This window comes from Symsagittifera roscoffensis, chromosome 8 (genome assembly GCF_963678635.1).
Source record: "Symsagittifera roscoffensis chromosome 8, txSymRosc1.1, whole genome shotgun sequence".
In the NCBI taxonomy this organism is placed as follows: Eukaryota; Metazoa; Xenacoelomorpha; order Acoela; family Convolutidae; genus Symsagittifera; species Symsagittifera roscoffensis.
In genome coordinates this window covers 24,112,174-24,129,651 of record NC_087069.1, presented here as the reverse complement: position 1 = coordinate 24,129,651, position 17,478 = coordinate 24,112,174, and the positions used below count along the sequence as shown (strand labels likewise).

The 17,478-nt window shown below is 34.2% G+C and overlaps 1 protein-coding gene across 1 annotated transcript in view; it reads left to right on the top strand.

Annotated features, from left to right (window-relative positions):
* LOC134853511 (uncharacterized) overlaps window positions 1-17,237 on the top strand; it is a 120,103-nt gene extending 102,866 nt beyond the window's left edge. The window contains exons 13-20 of the mRNA XM_063869510.1: window positions 6,135-6,242; window positions 6,534-7,296; window positions 10,287-10,504; window positions 10,808-10,969; window positions 12,954-13,079; window positions 13,525-13,660; window positions 15,013-15,256; window positions 15,427-17,237. Of these exons, the coding sequence (XP_063725580.1) occupies window positions 6,135-6,242; window positions 6,534-7,296; window positions 10,287-10,504; window positions 10,808-10,969; window positions 12,954-13,079; window positions 13,525-13,660; window positions 15,013-15,256; window positions 15,427-15,430 (1,761 nt within the window). The 3' untranslated portion in view covers window positions 15,431-17,237. The remainder of the gene's footprint in view (window positions 1-6,134; window positions 6,243-6,533; window positions 7,297-10,286; window positions 10,505-10,807; window positions 10,970-12,953; window positions 13,080-13,524; window positions 13,661-15,012; window positions 15,257-15,426) is intronic.
* The last annotated feature ends 241 nt before the right edge of the window (window positions 17,238-17,478 follow it).

The window sequence follows — 17,478 nt, the reverse complement described above, 5'->3', positions numbered from 1 at the left end:
CCTCCCCTCAGGACTTCAACCCCAAGGTCCCCAATATGAACTATTTTGAAATTTCCATTATTTTCGGCTGACGGACCTACCTTTGAATTTCAATTTTGAAAAATTAGTTTAACAATGGCATATTGCAATGAAACTTGAAATGGTGAGCAAACTAACATTTGTGATCAGTAGACTCTTAACTTCTAATAGTTTTGCTGTCGATTGTTAATCTAATAATGATGGTATCTTAGTAATTTAACTACCAGGCAGAAATGCTCAGATTTTTAATTACTGGTCAGGTTTTTTTGAAGATCTAGCTTCAGCATGTTTCGAAATAGTTTTCATAAATAGTCGGTAAATCTGTGTTTGTCCGTCTGAGCCAGTTTTCAAGAGTCGACGTTTATAATTGAGTGAAGTGGCCTCCGTGCTCTTCAATACAAAGAGAGCAAATAATATCAATTTGGTTTCTACAGTGGTAAACTTGGCTCCCAATAGGAAAGAAAAATGGCGATAAGTTTTTTCCAAAGAAGTCAAATAGTTGCTCAGATCAAATGGAATTCGTATTTTAGAGACCGAATTTTGAATAAGTTCTATTTCAACATATAATTGACTCATTAATCTATTTTCAAAGTATATTATAAGCTGCGAATAATCACTATTTTAATTTTTCGGAGATAATTTTTACTATTCCAACATATAATTGACTCATAAATCTCTTTTAAAAGTATATTATAAGATGCGAGTAATCACTATTGAATTTTTTCGAAAGTGATTTTTTCTGTCTACCTTGGTGTTGTAATGAAATGTTTTGTTACTATTCTTAACTATTCTATTACTCGGTTTTTATTATATTTGTCTGTAACGTTATCATATAGTTAGTAGTCTTTATGAAAATACTATTTGAGATTGAGTGACTTATCTGTTCAGAAGAAAGCAGAAGTTTAGAGAATGCATCTTGAAATCAATTTTTGAGTTAAATTTGTGCAAATCCGCCGTGCCACTGTGTATTTTACGATGTGTTTTATCGACGAGCTTTATTTTAACGCATTAAAAAAGTTGTTCAATGAAGAGAAAAAAAACACCAAAAGTATGCACCATAAAATTATTCTTTCAGTCGGAAATGGAGATCAATTGGCCTCCGAACCAAAATACGGAATCAGTTCTTTGAAAATGAAATGGTTTTCAGCTGGTTTTGCTATTTGCACAAGCAATGCTTTTGTTATAGTATCAATTATCTTTTTTTTCCAACTTAAGTCGCAAATATTGTTTCGATAAAATGTGTTCATTTTGAAAATGTCCATTTTTATCAATAACCAACTATTAAGTACAGCCGATGCTAAGGATTTTAACACAGACTACTATTATTCCGTCTTTCGTAACGAAAGTAACGGAGTGTTTGTGCTCGGTTTGGTTTTTTTCTTCAGACAAATTTCGACTTTCTAACTAGCCATTTTTTTCGGGATTTTTTTAATATCATTCGAAAGCTATTGTTGTCTTGAGCCTAAATTTGAAAAGATATTTCACCTGTGATCGTTATTTATAAAGTTACAGGGGTTTAAAATTTGCTATTTTGGGCATTTTTGGGACAATTAACGCGCGTTATATTTCGCGCTATTAACGCGTAAGCGAAGATTTAATCCGTCATAGAAATCGTTACAAATTTGTTGAAGGAAGCTTATCTGCCCTAATTGATTTGTAACAAGGAGCGAAATATATTCTTTTGTACTTTATACTGCTAATGCGTCATTATTGGCGTGCGTCACTAAAGAAATTTTGTAGACTCAAAGTTTTACTCGTTCAGTTCTTCCCAGTAGCGTTATTGGTCATATTTTTGCTTGTGTATGGGAAGTGCAACTTCGCTTCTGTGTTGATAATTCTTTTGTAATTGTTTTTTCCCCAATCATCAGTTTGGAAGGCAGACGCTACTATTAAACAGCGAAAGTGTAAAGAGCTTGACAGAAGTGATCGACTTCCAGTTTCGGCAGTGGATATTACTTTTGGATGTTTTTCAAATAGGGTTGTTTTTATCCAATAAGTGCCATTCATAAACTCTTCTTGAAATTCAAAGAGTTTCAAGTGCAACATTTTCTATGAAATTTGAAAGTCAAACTTCAAAAAACAAAGTGTTTTTTGTTTCCGTCAATTCATTGATCTTTTCCCAACTATCTGTTGGCTATGTTTTAATGTGTAAATGAAGTGGAGCTTTGAGTTTGTGTGATTGAGTCGAATTGAAACAAGGCAGAGGCAGAAATAATCAATGCGAGCATCTAAATCGTTTGGCACCGTTTCAATTTGAAGTCAAATATATTTTTGCTCCGCAATTGGCTGTGTTAAGAAAAAGATAACCGAAATCAGCATGTTGGATTGTATCTCGGCTTATGCTGAGCCTTTATATTCATCAACGAACGTTTCTGTTATCAAGTTAAGCAGTTACTTTTTTCTATAAATATTTTGATTGTTAATTCCTTCTTGCAAATAATACAATTTTTTTATACCTGTTGAAAATTGATGGTAATGCTCTTAATTAATTATAGTTCTAAAACAGGAATAGAAACTTTTTTGCAAACGATTCGCCTATTTTCTCGGGGTGGGTATTTTTTTCTTCAGGCAAATTTCGACTTTTTAACTAGTCATTTTTGACGGATTTTTTTTATATCATTCGAAAGGTATTGTTGTCTTTGTCTGAGCTCAAATTTGAAATATTACAAGATATTTCACCTGTAATCTGTTTCGTAAAGTTACGAAAATTTCACCTGTGATCTTTTTTCGTAATGGGTAATTTAATCCATCATAGAAATCGTTACAATTTTGTTGAAGGAAGCTTATCTGCCCTAATTGATTTGTAACAAGGAGCGAAATATATTCTTTTGTACTTCATACGGCGTGTGGGAGGGGGGATGGTTTTCATAGAAAAAATTTCAAATTTTAGAATTTTTTTTTTCATTTTGTTTTCATAAACCTGCACCATAAAGGCAGTCGGAACATTCAGGGCTTCGCCCTGATACGAGCAGTCTTGTTTTTTTTCATACTCTATTTGAAGCTAACTATAGAGTTATGCTCCGCTAATTTGAAGTTTTGTCCATTTTGACTTGTTCAAAATCGACAAAATCTCCACTTCGTTCACAAATTAAAACATAGCCGACGGTTGGTTGCAAAAGAAAAATAAATGAATGGAAACATTAAATGGACGGAAAAAAACTGCAATTTTAGAATCCAAAGAAAAAATTGTTTGCGGTTAAAGTTCTTTGAATTTCAAGAACAGATTATGACGGTCAATTATTAGATAAAAATAAGTGTATTTGATTGCTGAAACTAGAACTCGATCACATATTTTGTGAATTTTACACATGATTTGAACGAAAAAAAAAAGAAATGTGAACTTGAAGCAAAATCAGAAGTCAAACCGCGAAAAATCAAATTTGAGCGTGAACAAGAAAAACCATCATTACCAACATAAGAGTTTTCTCTACCTTCATCGAAGTTTTTTTTTCAAAAAAACAAGTCAAATGTTTCCGTCCATTTATTTTTCTACTGCAACCATCCGTTGGCTATGTTTTAATATGTAAATGAAGTGGAGATTTTGTCCATTTTAAACAAGTCATTGGCAGAAATAGTCAATGCGCGGATCTATTTTTGTGGCCTCGTGTCCATTTGAAGCCAACTAGTTAATTTTGCTCCGCTAGTAGCTAAGATACAAATGAATAACTGAAAATTTAATCGCCATTCATGTTGTAGCTCTAATAAAATCATGTTCCGCTATTTTTCTTGGAACACAATTAGCTAATCCATTACAAGATATCAAGAACACTTTATATATGGTAGTAATTAGTATAACCATAAGAAAACTCCATGCTGTGATCACGGAGTTTTCTTCACTCTTGAGAAAGCAAGTCTCTTATATGATTATGCTACTTGTTTACACTTACCTAAGTCGCAAATAAAAGCGCTACTTTTGGCGGCGCATTTGAATCGGCAGGCTGCGGTAACAGTATAATATCATACATGTGCTTCGACATTTGATTAGTGAAAAGTTAACAAAGCTGATGCATTTTTTATTCATCAAATGAACCGAAAAAAGTTATTTATTTCAAACAGCAGTACAATGAAAAAGCTCGATTTCAGAAATTTTTTTTCAACTCAATGTATCTCGCAATTTTTTCATAATTTGGCTTGATGCTTTCAATTTGTTACAAATAAAATTGTGTCTTTTTGTGTTTGGTGCTAATTTTGGTCGTGTTCTCGCAAGTGTTTGCGAAGCACAGCTTCGCCTCTGTATAATCGTTATCCTGTGAAGACTCTTGAATACATCGTTATGATTGTTTTTGCTTTTTTACCAAGAAAAATTTTGTCTTGATGATTCTGTTCACGCTCAAATTTGATGTTTTTGCGGGTTGAATTTTGATTTTTTCACGCTCAAAATTAAAACTTCGCGGTTGGACTTCTGATTTTTTAAAATTCACTTCATTGAAAAACCGGAGTTTTCTCTTCGTGTCATGTTCAGATTATTCAAAATATGAGACTCTAATCAGTTCTTTAGTAGCTAAGATAAAATAGAATGAGGCAATAAAATAGTCGTTCTTAATATCGTAACTCAATTTTTTTTATTTGGCTATTTTTCCTGGAACTCAATTACCTGGTCCTTTACAGCATAACAAATAGACTTTTGAATTTGATAGCAATTAGTATAACCATAAGAAATGCCCATGCTGTGACCTTGGAGTATCTTATGAATATGCTACTTTTTACCTTGTTTAAAAGTTTATTTTCACAAGTAAAGCTTGTGCTATAGTATGAATTATCTTTTTTTCCAACCTAAGTCTCAAATATTGTTGCGGCGCAAATGTTGCGACAAAATGTGTTCATTTTGAAAGTGTTCAATTTGATCATTAATCAGCTAATAAGTACGGCCAATGCTAAGGGTATTAACACAGACTATTGTATTCAGTGGCGCGCGCAGAAATTTTTATAGGGGGAGGGGGCGGTTTTTCATGATTTTTTTTTAGATCGTTTTATTTTCCGAGCTCTCCCAAAAATACTATAAGGCCCCTGTTTTGTCAAAAATTATCTGCCCCGCAAGGCAAATTTTTCAAAAAAAACAGGCAAACAAGGAGTTTTTGGGCTTTTTTTGAAAAAGGTTGACCAAAAAATCGTGTTTTTTCGGCGCGCGCTTTCCCTCAAAGTTAGAAAGTTTTTGAGGTTGGGCGTATAGAGGCCAAAAATGGATGTCTTTAAAATTATGTCCTTAAAATTATGGATCTCCTTAAAATTATACCAAAGGGGAGACCCTTTGGAAAAATTTGGCAACCAGAATTAAGGGGGACGGTCGCCCCCCCTCGGCACGCTACTGATTATTTTACAAATAGCACTTTAGCTTCAATGTATCATGGATCTGTAGCGAATGAGACCCACAACAAAATAAGAGAGTTCGAACCTGGGCAGGGTCGGATATTTCTAATGAACTTTTTCGTATACAAGTTAAAATGCGTCCGCTCTATAAATTGAGGCATGTTAGTTGGTTATTTTTTAAAAAAATTTACTGGTACTGCTAATGCGTCATAATTGGCTTACGTCACTAATAATAATATAGACTCATAATTGTCGAATTGGCTTGCGTCACTTTGTAGACTCGAAGTTTTACTCATTCATTTTTTCCAGTAGCGTTATCGGTCATATTTTTGCTTGTGTATGCGAAGTGCAACTTCGCCTCTGTGTTGATATCCTGTATTGGAGCAGGAAATTAGTTTCGAGACAAATAGCCAAATAAAAAAATTTAAGCGAATATGTTAAGAATGAAATTTTCATTGCGTCGTTCTAATAGTCTTAGCTACTCAAAGCAATGATAAAAGAGTTTTATACCTTGAATGTTCTGGATGTCACTGGAAGAGAAAAATCTGGTATTTAAATTAATTTTAAAAGGGTTAGAGAATGGATGGCTTGATTATTCTCTTGAAAAACACCATAATTTTGAAAAATATCAGGTAGTCATTTTTTTGTGTCTGAAGCCTGGGATATATGTTTGTATTGTAAGCGATGGAATTTCATGAAAAATTAAAAAAAGACATGAAGGCCTTGTAGTTTTTGTGAAATATCTTCTAACTTGCTCTTGCTCGTTTTTCTTTTCAATATATTCGTGTTTTATTTCTCTGAGCTTTCAGGAGTTCACAAAGACTGAGGGAAAACTGTTCGGATTCAGCGTGGGCTCAAATGCAGTTGATTTGGACGAGAATGAGTTCAAAGACTTCGTTGTGGGAGATCCAGGAAAGGTAAGTTTAATTGCACTTCTACTGCAAATTGGTTTGATACACAGCCCCTTCTCATGTAGACATTTGGTCTTCCCTTTCAATAAATGAGTACGTTTAAATAAAAACCTAACTAAACTGATAACACTTTTAACTTACAAGTTTATAACGTACAAATTCACAACTTTATCCGAAATTATTGGACTAAGGTGTGTATGTTTGCTTGGAGAAATTTCATTTTATTGAGGCAGCATATCAATTTACGTGATGTAATTTAACGCGGCTGTTGAAAGTTCGAGTGCTGGTTTTGCTTAGGACAACCAAGCTGCCTATGTCTTCTATTCATCCACCTTTATTCGACTTCTGCATCCGGAAGGAATTCCAAACAGTCTTCGATACGAAACTCCTAAAAATCACGCGCGTTGTCCGTCTGAAATATTGGACAACAATAAAGACATTAATTTTTGCCAGATTCTCCAAATTGTTGTTGAAAATAAAGGTTTTTTGAAAAGTGACGTAGATTATTTCCATTGGCGACCTGTTCCAACGCCGTGGAAATTTGAGCAGGATTTCACAATTGACGTGAAGATATCTAAAGTTCCGGATGAGACTAAAATTGAGGTGTATGGTGCTTCTCTGTCTGCCGAATTCGGCCCCAATCAACCGAACGAGAAGACGCTTTCATTCTACGTGTTTGGAACGGTGCCTGAGATTTACGGTGCCACTCTGAAGCTGGAAGCGAAAACCACTGTTAAAAGCGGCAATGAAATTATAGTGGAGAAAGGCAGCGATGTTAAAGGACCAACTGTCTTGGCGCCTCTTTTAACAAAACCAATCGATATTTCAATCTCCCCGCCTGCAAAAGTATCAATGAAGGTCTCTGAGGAGCAAAGCAACCCTTTGAAAGTAATTTTGGGTTCATCCAAAAATCAGATGAGGGCTGTCATAACACTAAAAAGTGAAAATGAAGTGAATTTTGTGAATGGGGAACTGAGGATTACTCTGGGAACTAAGTTGATTGGCTTTACCTATGCGAAGTCAGATCCGGAATCACTGGTTTCTTGTCAAACCGATTTGCGTAAGTTCTTACAACCTGATGGTTCTGTTATTAAGAGTCGATGCACGTAGTGCAGAATGTAGGTCGCGATGATTTTCTCTTCGTTTTTCTTTTCTGAAAAAGTCTCTGCGCTTGTGATGAGCAAGCGCTATCAAATCGGAATGTAGACTTTTTTCAGGTTAACAGGTTAAAATCATTTGAAGCAATTGATGGCATGCTCATGCCTGCTGATGTGCTTAAATTCTGTGTGCAATGTTTGTTAATGGGAAACTTTGTCGGCTTCATGGATTAATGTTAGTCGGCTGCATGGATTTCGTCCCAACTTTTTCGGCTGACTTGCAGGATCTTATAATCTTTTTTTAGAAAATTTTATACATTCAATTACAAGGTGAGTTTTTCATGTTCAATCAAAACAACTGGTTGTGGGAAGTTCCCCTGCATTCAACCAAGCCCAATTTTTTTACTCAAAATTTAAGGCCCCGGAAAGAAGAAATATTTGAGATTTTGACCATTTTTTAAAATTCTTCTTGACCTTTCTCGTAAACTACCCGCCTAAATTTGAAACATTTAGTTCAATCCAAAGAAAGTTTTGTGGGAAAGTTCCCTGCATATTTGGCTACGACCAAATTGTTGTATAGTAAACGTTATGGCCCTCGGAAAAGTCAGTCTGTGAATTTTCACCGTTTTTTGAAATTTATTGTTGTTTCTCGAAAACTACACTATAAAATTTGAGGTTTTGGGTTCAATCGATAACCTGACGTTGAATGCTCCCCTGCACAACCAACTCAGACCAATTTACTAACGCTAAAGTTAGGACCCTCGAGAGGACAAAAAAGACTTTCGAAAACTACCCTCTCTAATCTGAGTTTTTGCGTTCAATCGAAACAACAGGTTGTGTGAATCTCTTCTGTATAAGAGGCTACGCCCAAAAGTGTTTCACAATAAAAGCTGTGGTTCTCGGAAAAAAATAAGTTGTTTGTTTTACTGGCCGTTTTTTTGGAAAGTGACGTAAAAAGCACTCTCAAAATACGAACGTGAAAAATGGCGCGAAAAGTGAACGATTTCTAGTTTCGAAAGTGGAATTTAATTTTCAACTTTCTAGCGGAATAAAAGCTTTACTTATTGATCTAGTTTTCTCTAGTTCGATTCATGATACCAGAGCTTAAATGGCATCTATTTTTGTCTTTGAAATTCGAAAGTTGAGTTTTTTTCAAGAAAGTCAGCGTTTTTTATATGTTTACTTGCATTCACTAGTCTTTTCCAAGCTTCGATTGGCTTTGTTTCCTGGTATACATCTCAACATTTTTTCCGTTTCCACTTGAACAGTAAAGGTCACAAAAAACGTGATCAAGTTCCGAAAATGGAATTAATTTTTCAGGTTTCCCAACGGAAAAAAAATTGAACCTTTTAATCCAGTTTTCTCAGAATTAGTTAATTTTTATCAAAACTGTCAATCAGAAATTTTTTAATAAATCGAAAAGCTTAAATGCCATCAGTTTTGCTTTAAAGATTGAAAATTGAAGTTTCAAAAAACAAGTTAGTTTTTTTTACGTTTACTTGCGTGCATTGACTCTTTTCCAACTGTCTGTTGGCTACGTTTTCTTTTTTCTTGAGCTCGTTTTCGTTTTTTCTTGTAGACTGACTATGAATCACTTGATTATAGTCTGATTCCTGTCAAATGATTTGCTTGAGCCTTTAATTCGGTTTCACTTCACGTTTTTGGTGGCCTAGTTAAAGCGTGAGTTCAAAATAGAACTCTTCGCACAAACAAGATTCACTGCTGATTTGGATGCTGATGCTCGATTCTTATGCCCATGCATGACAAAAATCTGCGCAAAATTTTAAAATTGTAGATTTTCAAAAAAAGTTCTGTATTCAATGTTTTTATGCTTTTGAATCGACCAAATTTTCAGTTAATTTTTAATTGGAAATTGTTTTTGGGGTTTTGAGTTTTTCGGGCGTCTAAGTTTTCATTCAAAGTGGAGTTTTTTTAACCAATTTTCAAAATATATATCTACAGTTATTGACATCAAAGCAACGGAACAACTAATTCTTACTCGAAATCAATATGAAGCAACACAACTGTACGTTTTTGACGGAGTGGATATTCTTTTTTGTAGGTTGCATGTTTTTTAATGTGAAGCTGTTTCATAGTCATATACAAAATCGAAAGCCAATTCTTGCTCTGATGCAGAGTCATAAACGTAGCTTTTTTTCCAGGAAAAAGTCTTGAAGTTTGTTCATTCTCAAATTTGGTTTTTGGCGGTTTGATTTTACATTTCTCTTAAGTTTTGTTCTTTTCCTTTGTTAAAAGGAAGGCAAACTCCACTATCGAACAGATAAAGTGTAAGGGTCACTTGAAATGTGGATTTTAATTCGAAAATGGGTTTAAATGTTCAATTTTGCAGAGGATTAAAAACTCCATCTTTTGATTCAGTTTGCTCAAATTGACTGAATTTTATCAGATAAGTTCAAACAGATGGGTCTTGAAATTCAAAAAGCTTTTAGGTTATTTTTTTCTTTTTCCTTGCGTTTATTGACTCTTTTTCAATTTCTGTTGGCTATGTTTGTAGGAAAAAGCTTGAAAATTTCGTTAAGCTGTAAATTTGATTTTCCCTCGTTTGACTTTTGATTCCATTTTAGTTTCAATTCAACTTCATTTGCTAAATTGAAGCAAAAGTACGCTGCAATAGCAAAAGTACAGACTGCGCGGAAAAAAACCTGAATGACCTCAAACTTCAGAGGTTTTTAGGAATAAAAAGTAACCTATTTACACAGTTTTTAAGAATCGATGAACGTAGTGAAGACTCTTATATAGATCGCGATGCTTTATTTTCAGGAAAAATCTTAAAATTCAACACATACTAGTTCGTATTTCAGCTAATTGCTAATTAATGATAAATGGAATTAAAATACTTAATTTTAAAATAATTATTTTTTTTAATACTTGGTGATATTTTTGTTTGCCGAGTTCTCTTGCCTTTTTCAACAGTCTGTTGGCTGTGTTTCAGAGGGAGAAGTGATCAGTTGTTTCTTCGTGCAGGACAGAAAATTCACAATTGCAAAAATCACAATTGCGATGAGCGGGGATCGGCTGGCGGGAGGAGAGAGCGGGATGGCAGTGCTGCCTCTGAACTACAGATTGACTTGGGCCAACATTGAGAAGGAGGGCGAAGGGGTGGAAGAAGATAATGACCAGATTGTTATCCAATACGAGGCCCAATTAAATGTGAGTTTCACACTGGTTAAATGTTAAAGAACCTTAATAAAATACTTATTTAGGTAGTGTTTTTAGTAATATATTGCAATAGTCCGTCTGCACGCGCAATATCATGTACATAGTGATTCATTTTGCGTCTTGTAAAGAATTATTAGAATCAAGTAAAGGTTGGCTCAATATAATGTGGAATGATTTGAATCACAAATAGTTAATACTTTCTTCGAAAGTCAGAGAAATAAAAATGTCTTTTAAAACCATAAGATTTGGAAAATATATAGAAGGACACAATGTTTAGTTTTTTTAATGCTTCAGTCGCATAAAACATCGGGAGTTGTAGCGGAGAAGACGCCCTTTGCAAAGAAAAATAGTCTGCAGTATACATTTTCTTTGGAGAACACCAAAACATCCATGATTGGCGAGACCGAAGTAACCATTTACACGCCATACAGTCAAGACTTCAACGTCACAGTAGAGGTGAGAAGTTCCTTGTTAAACAGATTAATTAGGCATATCAATTTAATTTGCAATACAAGCGAAAATGGGCATGTGAGTCGTAAAAGGCAAATTGCATAACTATGAGATGCCTCAAGAGCAAATGGCCACTTTTGACACCAATTTGCCTTTTCAAAGCTGTAAATAAAACGATTTGGTGATGGCAATTTTCTGTTCCAAAGTTCGAGGTGCACTAATTAGAAAAGTCAATTTTTAATTGAATAAGCTGAGGAAAAATCTTTCGAGGGTCTAAGATCGAAGTGATTTATCACATCTTAAATAGTTTTTATTTTTTTTAGATCAATGGAAGTAGTCTGATTGGTCGATGTAATTTTTAAGAGTAATGAACGTAGTGAAGACTCTGTTATAGGTCTTGCTTATTTGGTTTTTTTAGGAAAAGTCTTAAAAGTCTCTAATAACTACAAATGTGCCTTCATACGTATAGATGCATTTATGAATGCACTTGGGTATATATGCACATTTTGAGATCAATTGAAATTCATCGGCTGAAAGTGATTTCTAGTTTCGAAAGTGGAATTTAGCTTTTAGATTTCCAGCGAAATAAAAACTTTACCTATTGCTCCAGTTTTCTCTAGGTGGGTTCATGTTATCAAAAAAGCTGCAATCATAAGTTGTTCTAGAAATTCAAGGAGCGTAACAAGCATCTGTTTTTTTGAAATTCGAAAGTTGAGATTTTTTCAAGAATGTCAGTGTTTTTTTTTATGTTTACTTGCGTTCATTACTCTGTTCCAATCTTCGATTGGCTATGTTTTTTTGGCTGTTTGTTTGATTTCAATTGTTTTTGCTTATGTTTTATCGAGTTAGTGACCTAGTTAAGCGTTCTTTTGAAGGAAAAATAGATTTTTGGAACTTTCAAAAGTTTTTCAATTGAAAACTGTTTTGCTCAGCGGGAATCTTAACAACTTTTGGCGGCTCAGTTGCCGATCAATTTTTGTGTCTGAATTTTTATTAAACGCCATTTATTGTGTTTTTTGGCTGTTTTTTGTCAAATTGAACATCATTCCAGACAAATTTCTGAAAATTTTGTAGTTATATTTTTTGAGAAATGTTCTATTTTTTTAGTGGCTTTTGTCTCATTTTCTGTCTGGTAGCTTGCAATGCTATGTATACCTGTGTGGTATCGCTAGTGGTGGAAGCTCCGATTCACCTCTGTTTATACACTTCCTTTGGCTTTGTTTTAGAAAGAAGGCGGCGAACTCCACTATCGAACAGCAAAAGTGAAAAGGTCACAAGGAACGCAATCGATTTTCAGTTATGAAAATGAGTTTTTTTTTTTCAGATACCGAATCATAATAAGCTTTTTACCTTTGGATTTAGTTATTTAAGAGTAATGAACGCATTGAAGACTCTTACAAAGGTCTTGGTGTTTTTTTTTGGAAAAAGTCTTAAAATGCTCTAATAACTACAGATGTGCATTCATGCCTAATGATGCCTTTATGAACGCAATCAGGTATACATGCCATTTTTGAGTTCAATTGAATATCATTCCAAAGACGAACATGGAAATGGCGCGAAAAAACGTGAACGTTTTCTAGTTTCGAAAATGGAATTCAATTTTTAGAATTCCAGAGGAATAAAAACTTTACTATTCGATCCAGTTTTCTCTGGTTGGGTTCATATTATCAAAAAAGCGGCAATCATAAATTGTTCTAGAAATTCAAAGAGCTTTTTTTCTCGGTTTTTTTTCTTTTTCATGCGTTCATTGGTTCTTTTCCATCTGTTTCTTGTCTATTTGAAAAAAAATGGAACTCGTTAAAAATTTAAAAGAAACTTTTTTATTGTATTTTCGAAGCTCTGTTTTTTTTTTAAGTTTCAGACGTTAAATTGTGCAAATTTTTGATACCGTTTGTTTGGTTTTTGCTTCTAAGAATCTTTGACACGTCCCGTACAGGATCGGCTGGAGAATGTTAACTTGCATCCATTTATTGAGTATGTCTTGTTTTAGCGCGACGAGTGCACAACGGACAAGTTAGTTGACAGTGACAATAAGTGTTCCAGCTCAAAGTGCCAGATTGTGAAATGCACTGTGAAGGAACTGGGCAGCAAGGCGAAGACCACCATCGGAATCAAAGTAATCACACAATGCTTATCATTGAGTTTCAAGGGGTATTTACTATTGTGTGTTTTTGGTTTTTGATTCATAGATATCCTTTTTCTCCTTTTTTTAGTTTTTTTTTCCTGGTGTTCCAAAGGCTCTAAAATCTTAAAATACTACGAATATTTTCAAATTTTATTTGCTATGCAAAGATAAATATTAAGATTGACTATTTTAAATACAATATGGCGTCACAGACACTTTTCAATTAGTCAAGGGTGGTTCCACCAATCTGCGCCAAAAGAGTCCGTGTGCGGGATTTTTTTTTTTTTTTTGGAGGGGGGGGGGGGGGGGGGAGTAATGTTGATTATAAACGAACTTTAATACGTTTCTGTTATGTTCATTTTTATTTGGTCATTTTTTCGTTTCATAGTAACTGTTTTTTTTTTGCTAACAAGATTCATGTTTCCTACATTTCTAGGTGACGTATGTTGACGAGAAGGCGTGGACTTCTCTTGTTAACAGACAGAGTGATTTGTGGTTCAAAACTGACTACCAGGTGGTAGGAGAGCCAGACTACCAGACCAATCTCTACAAGAAACCCGAAAATCCCTCAGGTCAGTTCATCTGCCAGTCAAGTTGTGGTGTGGCGACAATTGTCCGAAAGCGACAATCGATCGAAAAGCAACAACTGGTTAAAAATGACAAATCAGACCGTTTAGAAAAGCAAAAGTTTCTAGCGTAAATAACTGCATTAAGTGGCAGTATGAAAAATTGACAATTTGTGTTTTATTGCATCAATTTGTCAAAAAAACAACAATTGGTGTCGAATGATATATTATATTAAATCCCGTTCACTCGTGATTAAATCGATACTTCGGGAAACTCGAGTTTAACCGGTTTGTAGACCAGTCTCATTTTATAGATAAACAAGACTGCTCGTATCAGGGCGAAGCCCAGATAGTACGGCTGCCTTTTAAAGTTTATAGAGCAGTAATAACATAAACAAAATAAAAAAAAAAAAAATTAATTGAAATGAAATAAAATGAAGAAAAAAAATTTCTAAAATTTGAAAATGTTTCTATGAAAATCATCCCCCACACACCATTTAAAGTACGAAACAATAGATTTCGCTCCTTGTAACAAATCAATTATGGCAAATAAGCTTCTTTCAACCAATTTGGAATGATTTCTAAGACGAATAAAATCTCCGCTTACGCGTTAATAGCGCGAATTATATCGCGCGTTAATTGTCCCAAATTGGTCAAAATGTCAATCTTTAAACCCTCATAACTTTACGAAAAATGATCACAGGTGAAATATATTTTCAAATTTAGGCTCAAGACAACAATAGCTTTCGAATGATATTAAAAAAATTCCGTCAAAAATGGCTAGTTAAAAAGTCGAAATTTGTCTGAAGAAAAAAAAACCTACCCCGAGCACAAATATTCCGTTACTCTCGTATCGAAAGTCGGAACAAAAAGCCAATAAGACAGGTAAGCATTGTTGTATGCGCTTATTTAGCTGTTAAAACTACTCAAAACCTACATGATTTTGTTTTTGATAAGTTTTGCGAAAAGTTTCGAGCTTGGAGCTATGTGAGAGCGTTTTTTTTTCAGCCAGAGGGTTAAGCAGCGATGCATCAGACGACGGTATATGGAATTTGTTACTGTTAATTTGTTGATATCTTTTTACAACTATCTATATCTTGTCTACATTCTTCTATCGATCGTTGAACCAGAATAACTTAGTAACTTTCCAAAGTATATTGGCGCCTTACGAAGTTGGGTTGCCCAGGGGGCGCATCCCTCCACCCTAAATCCAGTTTTGGTCAAGGTATATGACATAAAGAAAAGGTAAATTAGGTTGGTTTTGTTCACATCCGAAAGAAAGACGTTTATACGAAGATATGATGTTTTCAGCTGAATTACACTCCACTAATGATCTTTTCACTTTGGTTAAATCTTAGGTGGGGAGACGTTGACGACCGAGGTGATCTCAGCCGGGGCTCCGTTCCCCTGGTGGATAGTGATAGTGACGCTGCTGGTATCAATTGCCGTAGTCTCCATCGTCATAGTCGTGCTTTACAGAAGAGGCTTCTTCACCAAGAGGGATCCGAATTTGATCAGACAAGATGATATCCAAGATGAGGAGTACGTGGATGATGACCAGGAGATGACGAGGAAACCAATTGATTTCACTAGTGCAGCCTAGTAGTCCATAATTGTGCCTACAGTTAAAATTAAAAATAAAGCTGATAAAAACAGACAAAACAAAGGCAACAAAATCAAAACAACAACAACGAGCAACTTCTTCCCTAGCCGTCTCAAATGTCGCAATGTTATCCCCAAATGACCGATAAAATAAAGGCACAATTTGACAGCTGATAACGAAACATGAAACAGGATAGGAAAGAGCAACATCTTCTCTCCGAACCTCCTGGAGCGAGCAATGACAACATCATTATCAAGAAAAACAATTTAAAGGATGTTCTTATCACTTCCTTTCATAACAAATAATAGAAATGTTGATTCAAATAATACCAAAAATCGACTGACAAAACATTTCGAAACAACAATTCCCTGAAATTATTATGATCTATGTGCATTTGAAGATCAATTTGGCGATAAATATTTTCAAATCATTTTCCGATGAACTAACGTGTTACGAAACATCAGTCCTCATTCATGCTACGAGTATGAAATTTGATTGCGAACCTTCAAAAACAGAAAAAAAAATTCGAAAATTGTTAATTTTGATCAAAATATTGTCATGTGTAAGCAGAATGAATTATAAATATATTGCGCTGAATTTTTATGAATTTTGTTACACTGTGACCTGAAATATTTTTGAAATGTTGAACTTAATTTGATGAATTGATTGACATGAATTATTGCTCTTTGTCATCCACGCTTTAAATGCTTCAAGATGTTTTTATTCAATCAATTGTTTCGTCTGCTTGGGTGCTTACTATTCAAAAAAGTGTTCCTTGAAAACTATGCTTCGAAACATTCACCATTATGACAACGTTCTCATCAAATTCATTCACGAATAACGCGCTGGGCTTTTAAGAAAAATTACAAATAAGTTGTCGAAGTTTACTGTGGTAAATAGGAGCTATTTTTTTTTTTCAAAACAAGTGGAAGAACCTCTTTCAAGTTCATTTTGAGTTTATTGTTGTTCTGATTGTTCTTAAATAAAGTTTGCCCTAAAATCAATAGATCACATTTGTTATAACCCAAACTATAACACAGTATTTATAAACCTATTTCTTTCGTTTGTTAGTTATATTCTGAGCTATATAGTGAAATCCTGATTTTGATGCCCAAAATTTACACACGGCAAACACACTTTAATAGGTTGCCATACATATTTCAAAGAATCTAGCGGATCCCTTTTATTTGACATCAGTTTGGAAGTGTATGTAATAATGTGCTCAGTTTTATGTGTTTATCTCATTGACTGCATATGCAACTTAACTAGTAATGGATTTCACCAGCCATATATTAAAGCAAGTTCAAATTTCATGCCTTAAGCAGATTTATAATGTCCCGATTTGAGTTAAATTTAGATCATTGATGCTCCAACTTTGTTTTAGTTGTCAAATACATGCAACAAAAATGTATAAATGTATCACAATATCACGATGGTTTGTTTTCACGGCAATAAATATAATCACGCGACGAGAAATTAAATATGAAACAAAAATTAACAAAAGTTTGTATTATGGCGGACGAACATATAATTTAAAAAATTATGAGAAAGTTAAATGCTGCATAATGTGATAATTTAATAGCAAATTCTATAATTGACAACTAAAGGATTATAATGAATTGTAATACTAAATCGCAGGTTGTGTTGATGCATTGAATTGCTAAATTGAATTAAAATAAGTGGATGTTCAAACAGTCGTAATTTCACTATTCCCTCCAGGTAGTTTTCACTTTCTCAGACACTGACGGGTTATCATCTGGTCGGTGGAGATCTACATTGAATTTCAATTTCAAATCATAAACATGGATTTTTGATTTCTTGTTTGAATTTATAACTGAAGTGCTTGCTTTGTAAAATACTTTCTTTTTTTATCTTTCGGCTTCTATTTTGTTCCAGATGCTAACTTGAAAATAAATATAAATATCGTTTCCATTTGAACGCTAGTTTGATACGACTTCAATTCAATCTTTCATGAATAAAGTTTTGTTAAATCTTGCAGTCATTTCTCCTAATCACTTATGAACTTCAGATTTTAGCTGACCCGAAAGGAAAACCCTTGACCCTTTTGTATAGTGAAAATTTCAAAACACTTTCATTGCAGCCCTTGTCAATAAATAATCACCAATTGCTTGGTGTTCATAAATGAAAACGATTCAAACTGCGCTCAAGTTTTCTTGTTAGGTGTCAATGAAAGAAGCGATTTTTCTCTTATTAATAAGGT